Genomic DNA, 21652 nt, shown 5'->3' on the forward strand with positions numbered 1-21652 from the left:
TGTGTGACCTCACCACAGTAACAGGAGGTGAGATTGAAAGGAGGTGCCTTTGTTATCGTTATGGAGTGTGTAAAAAAAAGGGATTTTAATGGTCGTGAGGGAGACTTGCGAGAGTTTTCTTTTTGTTCTCCTCTTTAAGCTCAGCATGTAGTTCGGCTCATTGTGGTCAATGTGCCAGCGTACCTCTAGCCCAGCATGCAGCTGGCCATTAGTCGCTGGAAACTGCTGGGCTGCAGGTGATTTGCCTTGTCTTTAAATGCACACCAAAACCAGGAGTCCTAGTGGAAGAGGAGGTGATTATCGTGAGTCATAGTTAACTTCAATCAATTAATTTATCTGAATTACTGAGTTATTTTAAGTGCTTCATATAGTTTTCTTTTCTAATCACAAATCAATGTCAACATGCTCCATTTTATTTAGAAATTTCATTCTTTTCACAGTTTATCCTATTCCACCAAAGCAAACTAACCTGAAAAGACACACAATAGCTGACTGACAAATACTCAAATTGTTCTAACTAGAACTTCCCACATTACTCTCATAACTGCTTGCTACAGTATTCTAGCTAAGCAATCTTCCAACTTGCTGAAATATTAATCATCAAAAACAATTACATTGATATTTTAACTCCACCCAGCCAGTAATTTTAATAGTAAGTTTCTTCAATATAGTTTCTACTGTAATTCTACCAAGTGAGAAGTGCTTTATTCTGATGTGTATTGAACAGAAGCTTAAGATAATATAATTCCCAAACATGGGACTTGAGAGGGTGTCTAAGTAAGTAAGTAAGTAAACTCAGTAAAATGGCAAAAAAGTCATAATTAATTCAGGAAAATCTATCCTTACCAAGCTAAGTGAAATCTTTTGAAATATAATACGCAATGACAGTATCACCAAAATGAAATCAAGTGCGAGTCCCCTAGACCTAGCTAAAACTGTCATTTGTTGAATGAAAATTACTTTTCAACATGTTTACGAACACCACTGCCTCAAAACAAAGATTAGAGTCGTGAGATTCATGGCCGCTTACTATATATATGACGAGACTCAATGTAATGGAGAATGCAAAACATGAAAAATGCATTTAACTGAAAAAAAGAGAGGAATGTGAATATTGAGTTTAATTTAAAATCAAAAAATAATGACTTCGCTACACTGTGAGTTGTGTCATTATATCAGTGAAGGAAAACTAATTTAGGAAACTGATGAGTAGGACTTTATAAATGTGAATTCTCAAAGATGAGCATTGTACTAATTGAAAGCCATTCTATAGTCTGGTACTATTCAGTATGTTTCAATCATTTTATTTTCAACCAGATTGTGCAAACATATTCTCACTTTCCCATAAGATTTACTTGTAATATAGATGGTCAAAGTGTTTCTGCATTACAAAGAATTGTTTGTCAGCTGCAGGTTTCGCAGTTCTTAACAAGCTTGGAATCAATTCAATAAGTATTTTTTCTTTTTAATATTTCTGGTTTATTTTACAAAATATTTCTGCAGATTCTTACTGAATAGGAAATGTCGCTCTGCTGCTGCTATGCTGCTAATGTGTTACATCTGAGAACTTTTAGCAATTTATAACTCATTGTTTGTCCAATGACCGAATTGTGTTTTTTTTTAAATAAAAAGGAACAGAAAAGAAGATTTAAGCACATCAGTCAGCCAGCGCGGAGTCTCTGTACTGAGCTAATTAAATGCTGTGATTGAAAATGAAACTACTTGTAAGAGTAATTTTGATTTTGGCTTTATGGGGGCAGGCGTGACCAGAGACCACATGGAGAAGATCACATACAACTTGAAGTTTTTGACAGTGAACTCTTATCATTTGCCCTTCACAAAACTATTGATGAATTAAACTTGGGCTGAATTTATTTTTGTTAATGACAATGAGTATATAGTTGTTAACCCCCTTTTTGTTTTCCTTTGTTCATAAGTTGTCAGTGAGTGTGTTTTTTCCAAATGAATGGTTGTCCTTGACAAATTACTTCTTTTCATGTTTTTGTTTTTAGAGAGACATACAGCAGAGAGAGATGTTAATTCTTTGTGCTTTGGTTCCTATTTTGTCTGTTGTCTCATTTGTTGCATGGGAAGAGGATGGCATTGATGAAACAGAACTGCATGTAGTAGGTTGTATGTATCAAGAACTGTTGGTATGTATTACTAAATTTACATACATATATGCAAAAAAGTTTGTCTGCATTGTACAGTTTAAATGTTTATTATCATTTGTTGTACACAAATACAGCATATTGAATAAAATATTTCTATGAAGACACAGTCCAACCATAGCCCATACACTTTGCACTATTGAAATGTGACTAGCAATCTCTGGTGCTATCTAAGAAGAAGGAAGGACAACCAGGAAATGTCATTTTAGCTCCAGATTTTTTTTTTCCACAAATATTTTCATCCTTTCTTTTTCTGTGTGCTCATCAGGTCAACATTGAGTGAAGTGTGATGATAACCCTTTTTTGCAGTTGACTCCAGAATTGGACTTGTGATTTATATTGTGCCAACCTTTGAACTATAGAATAGTTCACATCCTGAATTGTTTTGGCACTAAAAATCACATCCCCAAGTGGTCTCAAGAAATCGCTGTTGAATTGTGGTTGATGTTAGGCACTTCTGTGTGATACGACTGTTGGAATCAAATAGGCGTGTAGTTTAATACAGTCACAAATAAAAAAAAACATCTAGTCTGGGAGACTGGTGTTTGGTGTTTGTGTCAAGCATTAATCTGAAGATTGTTAGGTTTATGCGAATGTATGAATTAAACAAGCCATTCTATTACAAACAGTCACCCAGCGCAGTAAAAAGTCACTACCTGCTCAAATTAATCAGGAAATGCTAATAAATATATTCGCAGCAGTTCTGCCACCATACCCTGAAGAAATTGTTTTTGAATAATGCTTCAAGGTGAAAGAGATATTCTGTCAGTCGAAGAACAATAGAAGCAAGAAGGAGGTGCTTGCCATTCAGTCTCATGAATCACTGCAATCTTAAGTAACCATCTATCTCAACTCCACTTTCTGCTCTCTCACCATATCCTCTAATTACATTATTGTCCAAATATCCATTGGCCTGTGTTGTGACATACTAATAATTGCACATCCAGTGTGTTTTGAGGTTACAGTATTCCATAGATTCATAATCCTCTGACTGAAGAAAATTCACCTCAACTTGTCCAGTTCTATTCAAGGGGTTGAATAACACAGTTCACAGATAGTTGTAAGAGAGACTGTGTCCCTTGGGCAGACCCTTGGGGTCAGGGATTCTTGACTTCAACTCTGGTTCAATGGGTTCCAAGTCGATAAGTCCCACAACCGACCTAAAGACTCTCCCTGAGGGTTGATGGGTTATCTGGACTTTTGTGTAACAAGCAAAGTGGATAATCGTGATCCTGTAGATGTACTATACCTGGACTTCTGGAAGGCATTTGATTTAGTTCACAAAGTTGGATCGAATAGGATTAGCGATAATTTATTATCTTGGATAGATGATTGGCTGATGGACAGAAGAGAGAGAGTCAGGATAAATGTTTTTTTTCTGGATGGCAAGAAATAACTAGAAGATGCCACAGAGTTAGGTCCTTGGGCCCTAGTTATTTGCAATCTACATTGGATACAGGATTGGAAGGCTCCACAGACAGATTTGTGGATGACACAAAAATAGGTGGGATGATAAATTGCAATGAGGAAATAAAATCCTTACAAATGGATATTAGGAAAGTGGGCCAAAATGTGGCAGATGGAGTTTAACTTGAATCAGTGTGAAGTCAAGCATTTGGGTCAGAAAAATGGGACCTATTTTTCCTAACCTATTACCTAAGTGGGGAGAAACTTCAGGCTGCTACAATACAGAGGAATCTGGGTGTCCTTGTTCATGAGAGACAGAAGACCAGCATGCAGGTACAGCAGATAATAAAGAAAGTGAAAGGAATTTTGGCTTTTATAGCTCAAGGAATAGAATATAAACATAAGGAAGTATTGTTGCATTGTTGAGACCACAACTGGAGTATTGTGCACATATTTGTTCCCATTATTTGAGGAAAGATGTAGTGACGTTTAGAGGCAGTTCAGAGGAGGTTCACGAGATTGATCCCAGAGATCATCCAGAGATGAGGGGTTTGTCATACAAAGAGAGATTGAACAGTTTAGGCCTATACTCTCTGGAATTTAGAAGAATGTGGGGGGAGATCAAATTGAGGTATTCAAGATGACAAAAGGTTTGGATTAAATAGACGTTAAGTGGCTGCTTCCCCTTGTGGGGCATTGAAGGACGAGAGGTCATAGTCTTAGGATAAGGCATTGAAAAATTTAAAACAGAGTTGAGGAGAATCTGCTTCTTCCAAAGTGTTGTGAATCTGTGGAATTCACTAGCCCAAAGTGCGGTGGATGCTGGGATATTGAATAAATTTAAGGAGTTAGACAGATTTTTTGGTAATGGGTTGAAGGGATATGGAGAGAAAGCAGGAAAATGGGAGGTGAAGAGTATATCAGCTATGATCAAATGGTGGAGCAGATTCAATGGGCTGAATGGCCTAATTCTCCTCCTGTATCTTATGAACTTCTTTGAAGCATCTGATTCCTCAGCACTTTTCCACTATGCTCAGTTCCTTCCTGAATGAGCCCTCGCTGTTTTGGTCAGTCACAATTACCTCCCTTGAGTCAGTAGAATATTTAACCAGTTCAGGGATGTGAGGACGTCCCTAAAGTGTATCCACTGGTCTCCAGAAAGTCTCTTGACACAGCTGAGTTCTGACGGGAGCAGACACTTCCGGAGGCTGGTGTCAAGCACAGTGAACATATGTGTCCTATTCAACAGAACTGGTTTTTGGTTGAGTAGTGCTTCAATGTTGGGCAAGCTGGTTTGTAAGAGGAAGTTACTGTTAGAGATAATGAATAGAGGTAATGGCAAATGGAAACTTGCTTGTGCAGTCTTTCTATGAAAATGATCGAACTGGCCAATATATCAAAAACTCCATTGGCCAGATACGCATTTGAACTCACATCCTTGGCGAGGGAGAGATGGGACTGAGTCATATTTTTGAAAACAGCAACAGGAAGAAGGGCTTATGCCCGAAACGTCGAATCTCCTGTTCCTTGGATGCTGCCTGACCTGCTGCGCTTTTCCAGCAACACATTTTCAGCTCTGATCTCCAGCATCTGCAGACCTCACTTTCTCCTCAGTGATGGAATTTGTTTTTTTTTTAATTATTAAGAGAAGGTGTTGCTGGGGCAAATGGAATGAAGAGGAAGCTCAGCAAAGAAGAGATGCATCATTAAATACCTAACGCCGTAGGGGTTAAGTCATAAAAAGTCCTATTTGTGACGCTGAGAGGGTGACTCCTTCACTAACCTTCATATCTTACCAACTGGTCAAATGATGCTGGCCCTCCAGGATTGCCCTAATTGCTGGGGATCCTGGAATAAGCAAAACCCTGGAGAAAAGTCAGAGGAGTGATGCAATAAATCATGAAATAAATACTGAAAATTTTGGAAATACTGAGCATGTTTGGCAGTAACTGTGAAAAGAGGAATGGACTTAATGTTTCAGATTTGTGACTCCTCACCAGAACTCAAGATAAATTGAGTGTTTCTTTCATTTTCCTCTAGAGGAAGTTTAGAAGAATGGGAAATTATTTTATTAAAACATAAGATTCTATGGGGAGAGGCAATGACAGAGAAGGTGCGGGGAGGATATTTCCATTAACAGGTGAACCTCGGAACATTGTTTCAGAACAAAGAGTCCATTGCCCATTTGAGACCAACAATCACATTCTCTGAGAGGGTCATTAACCTTCAAAAATCTCATGATTGGGTAATTGAATATATTGAAGGTTGTATAATCGGATTTTTGAATCACAAGGCAATCAAGGGTTTTGGGATGGGATGGGATGCTGTGGAAAGGGCCAGGAGTTTGAAGAGTCAGACAAGAAAGGGAAGTTGTGTACCGATCAGATCTACCAGGATCTTATTGAATGGCTAGGCAGGTTCAAATGACCTAAGCCTGCTCCTATATCCCATGATTTTATATTTGAAGGTTTATCCTTACTTTTGTGATTAAAATTTGGAAGACTGGGGAATAAATGCTGTTTGCCTGATGAAGGAGGATCGACCAATTAACGATGAGAACTCACCACTTTCTGATTGGTACCAAGAGGTGGGCACAGAGGATGGACATAGTAGGATTTTGCAACATGGGAGAGGTGGTGGCAAATTGAAGGCAGGTCTTCACGTGATTAAATGTTCAGGGGTCCAAATACAGTTGGCAATCCGATGGGAATTTTGATGCATCTTCATAGGACAACACCATTCTAATAGAGTCATAGACTCATAGAGATGTATAGCATGGAAACAGACCCTTTGGTCCAACTCGTCCATGCCGACCTGATATCCCAACCCAATCTAGTCCCATCTGCCAGCACCCGGCCCATATCCCTCCAAACCCTTCCTATTCATATACCCATCCGAATGCCTCTTAATTGTTGCAATTGTACCAGCCACCACCACTTCCTCTGGCAGCTCGTTCCACACATGTACTACCCTCTGTGTGAAAAAGTTGCCCCTTAGGTCTTTTTTATATCTTTCCCCTCTCACCCTAAACCTATGCCCTCTAGTTCTGGACTCCCCGACCCCAGAGAAAAGACTTTGTCTATTTATCCTATCCATGCCCCTCATAATTTTGTAAACCTTAGGTCACTCCTCAGCCTACTCCAGGGAAAACAGCCCCAGCCTGTTCAGCCTCTCCCTGTGGCTCAGATCCTCCAACCCTGGCAACATCCTTGTAAAGTTTTTCTGAACCCTTTCAAGTTTCACAACATCTTTCCGATAGGAAGGAGACCAGAATTGCACGCAATATTCCAATAGTGGCCTAACCAATGTCCTGTATAGCTGCAACATGACCTGCCAACTCCTGAAGAAGGACTTATGCCCGAAACATCGATTCTCCTGCTCCTTGGATGCTGCCTGACGTGCTGCGCTTTTCCAGCAACACATTTTCTGATCTCCAGCATCTGCAGTCCTCACTTTCTTCCAACTCCTGTACTCAATACTCTGACCAATAAAGGAAAGCATACCAAACACCTTCTTCACTATCATATCTACCTGCGACTCCATGTTCAAGGAGCTATGAACCTGCACTCCAAGGTCTCTTTGTTTAGCAACACTCCCTAGGACCTTACCATTAAGTGTATAAATCCTGCTAAGATTTGTTTTCCCAAAATGCAGCACCTCGCATTTATCTGAATTAAACTCCATCTGCCACTTCTCAGCCCATTGGTCCATCTGGTCCAGATCCTGTTGTAATCTTCGCTGTCCACTACACGTCCAATTTTGGTGTCATCTGCAAACTTACTAACTGTACCTCTTCTGCTCACATCCAAATCATTTATGTATATGACAAAAAGTAGAGGGCCCAGCACCAATCCTTGTGGCACTCCACTGGTCACAGGCCTCCAGTCTTAAAAACAACCCTCCACCATCATCTTCTGTTTTCTACCATTGAGCCAGTTCTGTATCCAAATGGCTAGTTCTCCCTGTATTCCATGAAATCTAACCTTGCTAATCAGTCTCCCATGGGGAACCTTGTCGAACGCCTTACTGAAGTCCATATAGATCACATCTACTGCCCTGCCCTTCTTTGTTGCTTCTTCAAAAAACTCAGTCAAGTTTGTGAGACATGATTTCCCACGCACAAAGCCATGCTGACTATCCCAAATCAACCCTTGCCTTTCCAAATACATGTACAACCTGTCCTTCAGGATTCCCTCCAACAACTTGCCCACCACCGAGGTCAGGCTCACTGATCTATAGTTCCCTAGCTTGTCTTTACCATCCTTCTTAAACAGTGGCACCACATTTGCCAACCTTCAGTCTTCCGGCACTTCACCTGTGACTATCGATAATTCAAATATCTCAGTAAGAGGCCCAGCAATCACTTCTCTAGCTTCTCACAGAGTTCTAGGGTACACCTGATCAGGTCCTGGGGATTTATCCATGTTTAACCATTTCAAGACATCCAGGACTTCCTCCTCTGTAGTCTGGACATTTTGCAAGATGTCACCATCTATTTCCCTGCAGTCTATATCTTCCATATCCTTTTCCACAGTAAATATTGATGCAAAATATTAATTTAGTATCTCCCCATTTTCTGTGGCTCCACACAAAGACCGCCTTGCTGATCTTTGAGGGGCCCTATTCACTCCTTAGTTACCCTTTTGTCCTTAATATACTTGTAAAAATCCTTTGGATTCTCCTTAATTCTATTTGCCAAAGCTATCTCATGTCCCCGTTTTGCCCTCCTGATTTCCCTCTTAAGTATACTCCTACTGCCTTTATACTCTTCTAAGGATTCACTCAACCTATCCTTTCTATACCTTTAGATCTGGTCTATCCTTTTCCATCACTATTTTAAAATGAATAGAATTATGGTCGCTGGCCACAAAGTGCTCCCCCACTGACACCTCAGTCACCTGCCCTGCCTTATTTCCCAAGAGTAGGTCAAGTTTTGCACCTTCCCTAGTAGGTACATCCACATACTGAATCACAAAATTGTCTTGTACACACTTAAATTCCTCTCCATCTAAACCCTTAACACTATGGCAGTCCCAGTCTATGTTTGGAAAGTTAAAATCCCCTACCATAACCACCCTATTATTCTTACAGATAGCTGAGAACTCCTTACAAACTTGTTTCTCAATTTCCCTCTGTCTGTTAGGAGGTCTATAGTGCAATCCCAATAAGGTGATCATCCCTTTCTTATTTCTCAGTTCCACCCAAATCACTTCCCTGGACGTATTTCCGGGAAAATCCCCCCTCAGCACAGCTGTAATGCTATCTCTTATCAAAAATGCCACTCCCCCTCCTCTCTTGCCTCCCTTTCTATCCTTCCTGTAGCATTTGTATCCTGGAACATTAGGCTGCCGGTCCTGCCCATCCCTGAGCCATGTTTCTGTAATTGCTATGATATCCCAGTCCCATGTCCTGAATTCATCTGCCTTCCCTGTTAGGCCTCTTGCATTGAAATAAATGCATTTCAATTTATTAGATACTTACAGTGTGGAAACAGGCCCTTCGGCCCAACAAGTCCACGCCGACCAGCCGAAGCGCAACCCACCCATACCCTTACATTTACCCCTTACCTAACACTACGGGCAATTTAGCATGGCCAATTCACCTGACCCGCACATCTTTGGATTGTGGGAGGAAACCGGAGCACCCGGAGGAAACCCACGCACACACGGGGAGAACGTGCAAACTCCACACAGTCTGTCGCCTGAGTCGGGAATTGAACCCGGGTCTGAGGTGCTGTGAGGCAGCAGTGCTAACCACTGTGCCACCGTGCCGCCCACAGTCCTACCTTGTTCCTGCCTGCCTGCCTTGACTGTTTGACTCACTTCTGTTGTCAGCTGTACCCATCACAGATCGACCTCTTTCCTCACTATCTCCCTGGGTCCAACCCTCCACCTCACTAGTTTAAATCCTCCCAAGCAATTCTAGCAAATTTCCCTGCCAGTATTTTAGTCCCCTTCCAATTTAGGTGCAATCCATCCTTCTTGTACAGGTCACTTCTACCCCAAGAGAGATTTCAATGATCCAAAAATGTGAATCCTTCTTCCATACACCAGCTGTGCACAACATTTTTATGATAGAAATCATACTCCTGACAAGCAACATCACTTGTAACACTGTGTACATAAGCACAATGTACAACAGAGAAATAGTGCCATTCGGTCCATGCTGGTGATTTTGCTGTTCCTGAGTCTCCTTCGGCTCCATGTCATCTCCACATCTCATTTTTATCCTTATGCTGCTTTCTCTCGTGAGTTTATCCAGCTTTCTCTTAAGTGTATTAGATGTTAAATATTGTTTATTCAACCTCCCCTTATGGTACCAAATTCCACATTCTCATCAATCTCTTGAGTTTCCTATTGAATTTATTCGTGACCGTCTTATATTGAAGCCTTTTTTCAGGAATTCTTCCAATGGAGAAATTAACCATTTCATCTGGTATTAGAAATAATGGTTTGAGTTTGTACAGATTGGAGAATCACAGAGAGTGCTCCAAAATATCTTTTATTTTATCCCAAGTTTAAGTACATCTTTGTAAAAGCATGATTGAGAAAGGCTACACAAAGTAGAGGAGTTGTTTAAATTACTATTGAGTGACTGTCAGAACAGGCAGTTTCTAAAACCAGTCCATATTTATTGCAACAATCATTTGCAGATGAGTCAAAGTTCTTGGCCGTCTGCAGATTTACTGACAACAGATTCTCTTCATAATGAGTGGCATATTTGCCTCCAACAGCCAAAATTATAGCTATGACCTCAATTTCTAAGCAATTGCTTGGCATACAAGAAAACAGTTTGCTGGCATATCTGTAGATTATTAGTTATTGAAGCTAGTCTCATTAAAAGGTATAATAGAACCATGGCTGTCTGGCACTCATGCTAATAAACCTAGTACATTTATCACTAAAGGTCATTTGCCACTTATATTGATGCGTTGGCAATGAAGCTATTAGTTTCTGATGGTACAAGCCAAGTAGCAAATCTAACATCGATATGTTACCAAGTAAATTCTCGCATGTTTCAAAGGCTGGTTCTGATAATATCATAAGTTGTGCAGCAGAAGATAAACCATATTCAAGAGTCCTCCCCATTAGTGTGCAATCTTCAGAAGCTTTCCAAGCCCATCCAGAGTTCACAGGCATTCCCGGTCCATTCATCAAAGCAGTTACAGATTCCACAATCGCAGACACCGTTCCCTGTGTTGCAAAGAAAGACATGTTCCAGTTACAACGCAAGAGTATGGAGTGCTGATTCTCTAAATAAATTGTAGATTACCTCTGTCATTGTCCCTTAACATCATATTATTCAGAGGTGTTTGATCAACATCTTGGCAGTTCTGGGAAGAGTCCCAATTGAAAGATTTTATGGTTTACAATTCTTGATTTAGTCATATTGTTGAGGTGCCAGTGTTGGCAGAAGTCACATGACACCAGGTTATCATCCAACAGGTTTATTTGAAATCACAAGTTTCTGAAATCATTTCACTTGATGAAGGAGCAGCACTTCGAAAGCATGTGATTTCAAATAAACCTGTTGCACTATAACCTGGTGTCATGTGGCTTCTGACTAAAATCATATTGAAAGAGGAGATAGTTGAATATGCTAACCATTAAAGAGGTGGTCTTAGGCTGACATGTACTGGAAGTTGATAAGACATTAGGATCAGATGAGATGCATCCAAGGACACTGAAGAAAGTAAGGATGGAAATTATGGAAATACTGTTTACAGTCTTCCATCCCACTTTAGAGTCAGGAGAATGGGAGAATTGCAAATGTTACTTGTTGTTTTCGAAAAATGCTATAAACGTAAACCCGACTACATTCCATTCAGTTTAACCTCAGTGGAACTAAAACATTTAGAAATAGTGGTCTGGGACAAAATGAACAGTTGCTTGGAAAATGGATTAAACAAACTAAACCAGCACAAATTTGCTGTGTGGGGCAATTGCTGTGTACCCAACTTTTTTGAGCTTTTTGATGAGGAAATGGGATGAGTTAATGGGGCTAAGGTGGTTGATCTAAGGGCTCCCAAAAATCATTTGACAAAGTGGCACGTACAGACATGTCAGCAAAGTTAAACTGCATCAAATAGAGGCATGGCGATGAAGTTGATTGAGTGACAGCCAACAGAAAATAGCAACAACCAGTTGATTTTTGGACGGGAGGAAGTGAAAGAGTGAGGTTCCCCAGTGGTCAGTATGAGAAGCACTGATATTATTCGATAAATGTTAATGGCTTGTATCTAGATGTGTAAGCCACAATTCAAAATCTGTCAATGACTAAATCTTAGATGCGCTGTGACCTGTGAGGAGAGCAGTGATAAACCTCAACACCATGTCGTCAGGCCGGTGGAATGAGCGGACATGTGGCAGATTAAATTTAATACACAAATGTGTGAAGTGGTGCTCGGAGGAATGAACGGAGGCATTTTAAAGTAAAGGGAAGCATTGCAGTTGGTGTGTGGGAATACAGGTTATTGGGGGAATAAGTGGTTAATTGTTGAAGCTGTTGAGCAGATTGTGAAACTCAAGTGTATGGTGTTCTGGGATTGTATAAATAGGGACATAGATTATAAAAGTGAGGTAGCTATGGTAAACGCACTGGTTCAGCCTCAGCTGGAATGCAATTCTGGGTCGTGCATTTTAAGAAAAATGTGAAAGTATAAGAGATAGCGCACAAAAAATTTAGAAGAATAGTAGAACTGAAGTTACAGTGATAGAATGAAGAATCTGATACTACTCTCCTTCATGAAGAAAAAATTGACAGAAAGTTTAATAGACATCTTTGAAATCATGAGATTACTGGACAGTATAGATGGGCTCAAATCATAAGAGGTAGGAATCAGGTGACACCAATTTAAAGTGATTAGCAAAAAAATCCAATCGCAACATGAAGAAAGGCTTGTTGCACAGAGAGTAGTGAAGATCTGGAGTACACCAGCTTTCCAAATTCCAGACTGGTGGAAGATTCAATTCAAAAAGGAATTGGATAATTCTCTGAAGAGAAACAATTTGCAGGGCGATGAGGAAAAGAAATGGGAGAGCTACTATCTTAGAGACGTGACAGTCGCAATGTGTCAAATAGCTTCCTTCTGTAACTTCTATAATGCAATTTGGCAGAACTTATTAGCTTTTTGTTAAAAAATAAATTCTGCTATCCAATTTTGTTCTCTTCAGTATCACCATTAATCTGAAATATATTCGTACCATTTCAATGTGAGCTGCAGATTCATCCATTTCAAAAATAATTGCAGCTATGACTGGAGGGCATTTAAAGGTGTTCTGTGATAGTAAATGCAGGAAACCAGAAATTCCAGAAATACCAGGAAAGCTGCATTATTTAATTCAGCACTGACCTCCACCACCCAGAAGGACAAGGACCGTGAGCGTGTATTTGTTAGTGGGTCACAATCCTTGATTTCCCTCCTGAACAGGAGGGTCCAAGAAGACTGCTCACCACCAGCTTCTCAAGGACATTTAGGGATTTGCAAGTGATGCTCAGAGTTATGAATTAATTTTTTTAAATGCTATTTGCTGTTCTCAAGATCCTTCTGTTGCTGATGTACTACTTAATGTGACATCGTTAATCCCTGTGTAAATCTTTAGTTTAACCATTGGAATGTCAAACATTTCCTCATTCTGACAATGTTCTATAAATAATTCTACTGCAAAAGTGCTGCTTTTGAGTTATGTATGATTGGACATAGCATTTTAGAATAAAGCAAATTTTTATTCCCCATATTTGTTAGAAACTAATTTGCTTTCTCTCTTACTCTCCACTGACTTAAACATTTCTCACCATTTTCCATGGAATTTCATACAGGTTTGTCAAGAGGTATAAATATGGCGAAGGTTCACGTTTTGATAGGCCAGCTATTTTATGGCTTCTGTCCATAGGATTGAGGCACAGATTGTTGGAGTGAATTGTGCAATGTGACTTTAGAACAAATATAGAATTTAGAAACCAGCCTTGTAGAGACGTTTAAAAATTACACAATGTCACCACTCAAAATGGTTTCTTCCTCATGTGACAACATATTTTAAGCAGCTTTCAGCAACTTATTCAGAATTTTCTAGAACTTGTTTTTGCAAGTCCATAGTTATGTCAATTTTCAGTGTAAAGAATTGAGAAAATTTGCATGTAAGTGGCTTGCACTCATGTTGTGGTAGATTTACTTTATCTCATTCTTCTGTGAAATCTTCCCTCAGTCAGAAAGAAAACGTTGCGTTCCTCAGCGTCATTTCCTAGGCCCAACCATTTTCACCTGCTTCATTAATGACCTTCCCTCCATCATAAGGTCAGAAGTGGAGATTTTTGCCGATGATTGTACAATGTTCACTACTCCTCAGATACTGAAACAGTTCATGTTTAAATGCAACAAGATCTGGCCAAGATCCAGGTTTGGCCAGACAAGTAACAAAATTAACATTTGTGCACACAAATGACCAACTCTAACAAGAGGCAGTCGAACCACTGCCCCTTACCATCACCGAATCTGCCCACTATCAACATCCTGGGGATTAGCATTGACCTGACACTCAACTGGATTTGCCACATAAACACAGTGGCTACAAGAGCAAATCAGAAGGCTAGGAATATTGAGATGAGTAGCTCACCTCCTGCCTCCCCAAAGCCTGTCGACAAGGTACAAGTCAGGAGTGTGATGGAATACTCCCCACTTGTCTGGATGGCTGCAGCTGCAACAACACTCAAGAAGGTTGGCACCATCCAGGAAAAAGCAGCCCACTTGATCAGCACCCCATCCACAAACATCCACTACCAACCCTTAGTAGCTGCAGTTTGTACTATCAGTAAGATGCACTGCAGAAATTCACCAAAGATCCTTAGATAGCACCTTCCAAACCCATGTCATTTCCATCCAGAAGGACAAGGATAGCAGATACTTTGGAACACCAACACTGGCAAGATCCCCTTCAAGCCACTACCATCCGGATGTTAAAAAAAAATTGCCATTCCTTCACCGTCGTTGGGTCAATATCCTGGAATTCCCTCCCTAAAGCATTGTGAGCAACCTACAGGCAGTTCAACACCGCCTTCTCAAGGTCAACTAGGGGTCGGCAATAAATGATGGCCTGAAGAGTGTGCTGCTGGAAAAGCACAGCTGGCCAGGCAGCATCTGAGGAACAGGAGAATCGACGACTCAGGCATAAGCCCTTCATCACATTCCTGATGAAGAGCTTATGCTCGAAACGTCGACTCTCCTGCTCCTTGGATGCTGCCTGACTGGCTGCGCTTTTCCAGCACCATACTCTTTGACTCTGATCTCCAGCATCCACAGACCACACTCTCTCCTAATAAATGCCGGCCCAGCCAGCGACGTCCACGTCCCATGAGTAAATTAAATAGTTTCCACAGTGTCTTTCACAGCCTCGGGCCTTCCAAGAGCATTTTTAAGCCAATGAAGTACTTTAGATTTGGAAGCCCTTGTGTAAAGTAGACACCCACAAATAACAATGAAGTCAGTTTTCAGACAATCAGTTTTAGTGGTAATTTATAAGGCAATCTAAGATTGGATTTTGAACTGTTCACTGAAATTTGTAGACAATACCATTAGCAAAAAGATAAAATGATTGCTGAAATGCAGCGATGCACAGTGTTAAGATTGTAAAAAAAATTATTGGTTCAATCTCATGCAGAGTATTACATTGAAATTTATGAATTCTATTTTTGAAAGTGCAATGATGTAATGCTTCCCCAACTCAGAGCACTACATTATTAACAGAGAAATCAAAACACAAAGGATCTGTACCTTGTTAATGACACATGGGTTACTGAGAGCAGTTCTAGTCACCTCAGCTTAAGAAGGACATGTTGGTTTTGGAGGGTGTGCAAATTTGCCAGAATAATATCTAAGAGTTAAATTACAAGGTGAAATAGCACAAACCAGGGTGGCATGCCTTTGGATTTAGCAGGTCAAGGGACGATTTGATCTAAGTTTTCAAGGTATTGAAGGGAGAAGATAGGAAGGAGTATTTTCCACTGGTTGGAGATTTTGGACTAGGGCACACATCCAAAAATTAGAGCCTGATCTTTCAGGATTGAAATGTTCCTACACATGGAAGCATGTTAGATTTCAAAATTTTCTTCCAGAATTGGCACAACGTTATAGACCAGTCATTAATGTTACAATGATGGACTTTTGTTAACCAATGGTATTAAGAGATGTGAGACAAAGACACGCCATATGAAATAAGGCCATAAATCAGACATTATCTCACTGAATTATGGTATTGGTTTGAGGGGCTAAGTGTTCCTCTATTACAATGTGTAGTGCATATATGTGGCTGGTGGCTGAGACAAATTAGAAATCCAATAGGAGTACTAGGAGAAACCACCAATTGTCTCTTCTCACCCAGTTACACTAACAGGGCAGTGGATAATAATCTAATACTATATTAATTAATTCCTTCAGGAAAGAAAATCTATATGTGGTTAGAAAGTGAATGAAGGTTTGTTTCATCAGCCAGGAGCTTGTCAGTTTGAGTCACACACAAGGATTTGAACACTGAGTTCAGCCAGGCATCTTACAGTAAGTAGCAGAACCAGAACATTGTGAATAGTTCTTGTCTTCACATTAATGTAAGGTAATAGAGGCACTGAGATATATTCAGCATGGATTTGCAAGCTTGTGTCTAAACCATGTGTTTATAATATTCAGGAAAGTATGAACAGACTTATTGTTTTCTTCAGGAAAAGAGAAGCTGGGAGCTGATCTGATAAAGTTCTTTTGTGAAGTGGGGAGGGGGGTTTAAGAGGATAAGCGTAAAGATGATGTTTCCACTAATGGGAGAATCCAAGCCAAAGGACCATATATACATTATCCAGTCACTAATTTAAATTATTAACTCTGTTTCTCTCTATACTGATGATGCCTTGCCTGCTGAGTATTTCCAGCATTTTCTGTTATTCAGGATTTACACCATTCTTAATATTTTGTTGGCCATTAATATAAGATTCTCATCAATAAATCCATGGGAAAATTTAAGAGAAACCTCTTTACCCAGAATGTGGTGAGAATATGGAAGATGCTACCACAGGAAGTGGTTGAGATGAATAATAAAGACACATTTTATCGGAAGCAGGATGGCCACATGAGGGAGAAAGGTCTGGATGGATGGGAGAAGGGTCATGTGGTGCAGTGGCCACTTTGACAAAATGACCAATTTTTTAATATTGCAGATCCTTTGTAATTCTCAAGCAGCAAAGAGGGAGTGCCATGCTATTAGCGGGGTACTATTTAAGGGAACATCAGACTGCAGCACTTTGACGATACAGACCATCTTTCAATGCAGCACTTTAAGTAGTATTGCTCTAACAGCCTGCCCTCTGGCTGTGCAGCACTGCGTCAATACTGCTCCTCTGATAATGCAGTGTTTTCTTGTTACTTCCCCTCCAACAGTGTGGTGCTACCTCAATGCTGACAATCCAACAGTGCACCATTTCCTCAGTACTGCCTGTGACAGTGCCGCACTCTTTTGTGCATACCATCTGAAAAGTGCAGTAAGAACTAGATTACTAACAGTGTGGAAACAGGCCCTTCAGCCCAACAAGTCCACACCGACCCGCTGAAGCGCAACCCACCCAGACCCATTCCCCCATATTTACCCCTTTACTAACACTAAGGCAAATATAGCATGGCCAATTCACCTAACCTGCACATTTTTGTGATTGTGGGAGGAAACTGGAGCACCTGGAAGAAACCCACACAGACACAGGGAGAACGTGCAAACTCCACACAGTCAGTCGCCTGAGGTGGGAAATGAACCTGGGTTTCTGGCGCTGTGAGGCAGCAGTGCTAACCACTGTGCCACCGTGCCACCCACATTTCCTTATTCCTTTAGTATTCCCTTAGCGTTATACCTCTGAGAGTGCAGCAGCCCCTCAGCACTGCCCTTACAGTAATGCAATGTTTCTTCAGTGCAGTTCCTTTGAAAGTGTGGCATTTGCTTGGTGTTGCACCTCCAACAGTATTGCACTCCTCAGCACCAGCCCTTTGACAATACAGCTGTTCCTTGTAATGATCCTCCAACAATGCAGTGCTTCCTCAGAACGGAATCTCTTAACAGTTCGGCACTCCATCAAACTGACAGCACTTGTCCAATATTCAACAATGCAACACTCCCTCAGTATTGCCACTCTGACAGTACAGAATTCCAAAGGATTGACCATCTGTCAATGCAACACTTCCTTAGTATTGACCATCTGACAGCATGTTACTGTCTTAGTTACTAAGGGAGTACTGCCTCTCTGACAGGACAACACTACCTCAATTATGCTCCTCTGTAACACTCCCTCAATACTGACATTGAAGCCTTCCTTTAGTGTATTACCTGTCCCACATTGCAGGGTATCATCAGTGTTGCCCTCTGTGAAAAAGTTGCTGTTTTAGTGTGGGTGCCTGATACTGCACCATTCCCCCAGTAATGCCTCTGAGACTATAGCAAAATCCTCTAAATTGCCCCTCCAGCAATGCAGCACTGTCTTGGTGCAAACCCCCTTGTATGGGATATTGAAAGACTAAGGAATGTTCCTGGCACTTTCCTCAGTGCAGCAGTTCTTTTAAACTTATTCACTGACAGCACAGCATTCTATCAGTCTTGACCTTTGGCTGTGTGGCACATTCTCAGAATTGAAGCTCAAACAGTTGGGTGTTCCTTCAGTACTGATCTACCAATAGTCTAACTCTCTTTCTCGCTCTCCGTAATACCCCAGCAACAAAATAGCATTCCTTCAGTACTGCACCTCTCACAGTGTAGCTCTTCCAGTAATATCCTTCTTAAAGTAGAGCACCATCTCAGGAAGCTCTCTGACAGTGTAGCATCCCATCAGTGAAGCCTGTCAAAAAGTGCCATTCTCCCTCAATAGAGGATGGGCGGCACGGTGGCACGGTGGTTAGCACTGCTGCCTCACAGTGCCTGTAGACCCGGGTTCAATTCCCGACTCAGGCGACTGACTGTGTGGAGTTTGCACGTTCTCCCCGTGTCTGCGTGGGTTTCCTCCGGGTGCTCCGGTTTCCTCCCACAGTCCAAAGATGTGCGGGTCAGGTGAATTGGCCAAGCTAAAATTGCCCGTAGTGTTAGGTAAGGGGTAAATGTAGGGGTATGGGTGGGTTGCGCTTCGGCGGGTCGGTGTGGACTTGTTGGGCCGAAGGGCCTGTTTCCACACTGTAAGTCTAATCTAAATCCCTCTGATTGTGCAGCGCTCCCTCAATACTGTTCCTTAGTACTACTCCCTCAGTACTAATCCTCTACTTCTTCATCACTACCCCTCCAACAGTGTAGAACTGCTTTAGTATTGATGCTCCATCAACACTCCCTCAGTAATAGTGCAGCACTTCCTCAGTACTGAAACTCTGACGGTGCAGCACTCCCTCAGTGCTGAATCTCCGAAAGTGCATTGCTCCCTCAGTACTGACCCTCTGACAGTGCAGCACTCCCTCAGTACTGACCCTCTGACAGTGCAGCGCTCCCTCAGTACTGACCTTTTGACAGTGCAGCGCTCCCTCAGTGCTGACCTTCTGACAGTGCAGCGCTCCCTCAGTACTGACCTTTTGACAATGCAGCGCTCCCTCAGTACTGACCTTTTGACAGTGTAGCACTCCCTCAGTACTGACTGTCTGACAATGCAATGCTCCCTCAGTACTGACCCCTTTGACAGTGCAGCACTCTCTCAGCATTGACTGTCTGACAATGCAGCGCTTCCTCAGTTCTGACCCTCTCTCAGGATATCTCTCCCTCAGAACTGACCCTCTAACAGTTCAGCATTCCCTTACCAGTGACCCTTGGACTATGCAGTGCTCCCTCAGTACTGACCCTCTGACAATGCAGCATTCCCTCAGTACTGAGCCTTGGACTGTGTAGTGTTCCCTTAGTACTAATCCAATGTAAGTGCAGCACTCCCTCAGTACTGACCCTCTGACAATGCAGCACTCCCTCAGCACTGACCGTCTGACAATGCAGTGTTCACTCAGTACTGACCCTCTTCAGCGCAATGCTCCCTCAGTATTGACCATCTGACAGTGCAGCACTCCCTCAATACTGACCCTCTGACATTGCAGCACTCCATCAGTGCTGACCCTCTGACAGTGCAGTGCTCCCTCAGTATTGACCATCTGACAGTGCAGCACTCCCTCAATACTGACCCTCTGACATTGCAGCACTCCATCAGTGCTGACCCTCTGACAGTGCAGTGCTCCCTAAGTGCTGACCCTCTGACAGTGCAGCCCTCCCTCAGTACTGACCATATGACTGTGCAGCACTACCTCAGTACTGACTCTCTGACAGTGCAGTGCTCCCTCAGTATTGACCCTTCAACAGTGCAGCACTCCCTCAATACAGACTCTCTGACAGTGCAGCATTCCCTCACCACTAACCCTCTGTCAGTGCACCCTTCCCTCAGTACTGACCCTCTGACAGTGCAGCCCTCCCTCAGCACTGACCCTCTGACAGTGCAGCCCTCCCTCGATACTGACTCTCTGACAGTGCAGTGCTCCCTCAGTACTGACCCACCAACAGTGCAGCACTCCCTCAATACAGGCTCTGTGACAGTGCAGCACTCTCTTAGCACTGACCCTCGGACAGTGCAGCATTCCCTCATTACTGACCGCCTGACAGTGCGGCAATCCCTCAGCACTGATCCTTGAACAGTGCAACACTCCCTCAGCACTGATCCTTTAATAGTGCAGCACTCCCTCAGTACTGACCCTATGACAGTGCTGCGCTCCCTCAGTACTAACCCTCCAACAGTGCAGCACTCCCTCAGTAATGTCCCTCTGACAGTGCAGCACACCCTCAGTACTGACCATTTGACAGTGCAGTGCTCCTTCAGTACTGACCTTGTGACAGTGCAGCATTTCCTCAGTACTGACTCTCTGAAGGTGCAGTGCTCCCTCAGTACTGACCCTGTGACAGTGCAGCACTCCCTCAGTACTGACCCTGTGACAGTGCAGAGTCCTTCAGTGTCCCCCCCTTTGCTGCAATTCATCAGTAATACACTGGGAGTGTCAGCCTGGATCTCAACACCCCAAAGAGTGACAATTACAGCCAGATTGGTACTTCTCTCATTTTGTTTTCACTTTAGTACTGCACTCCGCATTTCTAGTTTGGAATTCTGATCCCAGGTCCATCAGAAATGTGGCATGCAGCTGAAATCAACACAGTTCTACCATAGTGTAAGATTGTCTGGGAATGGTAACCCTGGCCCTTTTACAGCAGGTCCATGCAGTGTGACAGACATACTGAGAGCTGCGATGTAAGAACACAAGATATAGTGTCAGGCGTAGGCCCCCCCCCAAGCCCACCTGCCCCACCATTCTCTATAATCTAACATTAGATTAGACTTACAGTGTGGAAACAGGCCCTTCGGCCCAACAAGTCCACACCGACCCGCCGAAGCGCAACCCACCCAGACCCCTACATTTACCCCTTACCTAACACTATGGGCAATTTAGCTTGGCCAATTCACCTGACCCGCACATCTTTGTGACTGTGGGAGGAAACCGGAGCACCCGGAGGAAACCCACGCAGACACGGGGAGAACGTGCAAACTCCACACAGTCAGTCGCCTGAGTCGGGAATTGAACCCGGGTCTACAGGCGCTGTGAGGCAGCAGTGCTAACCACTGTGCCACCGTGCCGCCCATCTCAAATACATGTGAAGATCATCTGCTCCAAACCTCAATGTCTCTTTGTGTGAGCTCCTCATAGACAGGAACACCTCAATATTTCAAAAATCGACCCATTTCCTCTGTAAATACTTTCAGTGATCTAGCCTCCACAACTTTCTGAGGTAGAGAACATTCATATCCTCTGGGAGGAGAAATGCTTTCATATCTCAGTTAAATGAGTGTCCCCTTATTCTGTAGCTGCGTCTCCTAGTTTGGGATCCCCAACCCCCCCCAAACCAACCACTGGTGTAAACCTGTTCACAACATCCACCCTGTGAAACTCCTTCAGAATCTTGTGTGTTTCATTAAGATCACCCCTTATTCTTCTAAACTCCAATGAATAAAGTCATATGTGTTTAGCCGATATTGAAATAGAGTCATTGTGTCAACCC

The 21652-nt window shown here is 42.3% G+C and overlaps 1 protein-coding gene across 1 annotated transcript in view; it reads right to left on the reverse strand.

Annotated features, from left to right (window-relative positions):
- Positions 1 to 10591: 10591 nt before the first annotated feature.
- The window catches only part of itgbl1 (integrin, beta-like 1), a 223897-nt gene continuing 212836 nt past the window's right edge, over positions 10592 to 21652 (reverse strand). Inside the window, exon 11 of the mRNA XM_060826498.1 lies at positions 10592 to 10771. Within this exon, the coding sequence (XP_060682481.1) occupies positions 10680 to 10771 (92 nt within the window). The 3' untranslated portion in view covers positions 10592 to 10679. The remainder of the gene's footprint in view (positions 10772 to 21652) is intronic.

The sequence above is a fragment of the Hemiscyllium ocellatum genome, chromosome 6 (assembly GCF_020745735.1).
Source record: "Hemiscyllium ocellatum isolate sHemOce1 chromosome 6, sHemOce1.pat.X.cur, whole genome shotgun sequence".
NCBI lineage: Eukaryota > Metazoa > Chordata > Chondrichthyes > Orectolobiformes > Hemiscylliidae > Hemiscyllium > Hemiscyllium ocellatum.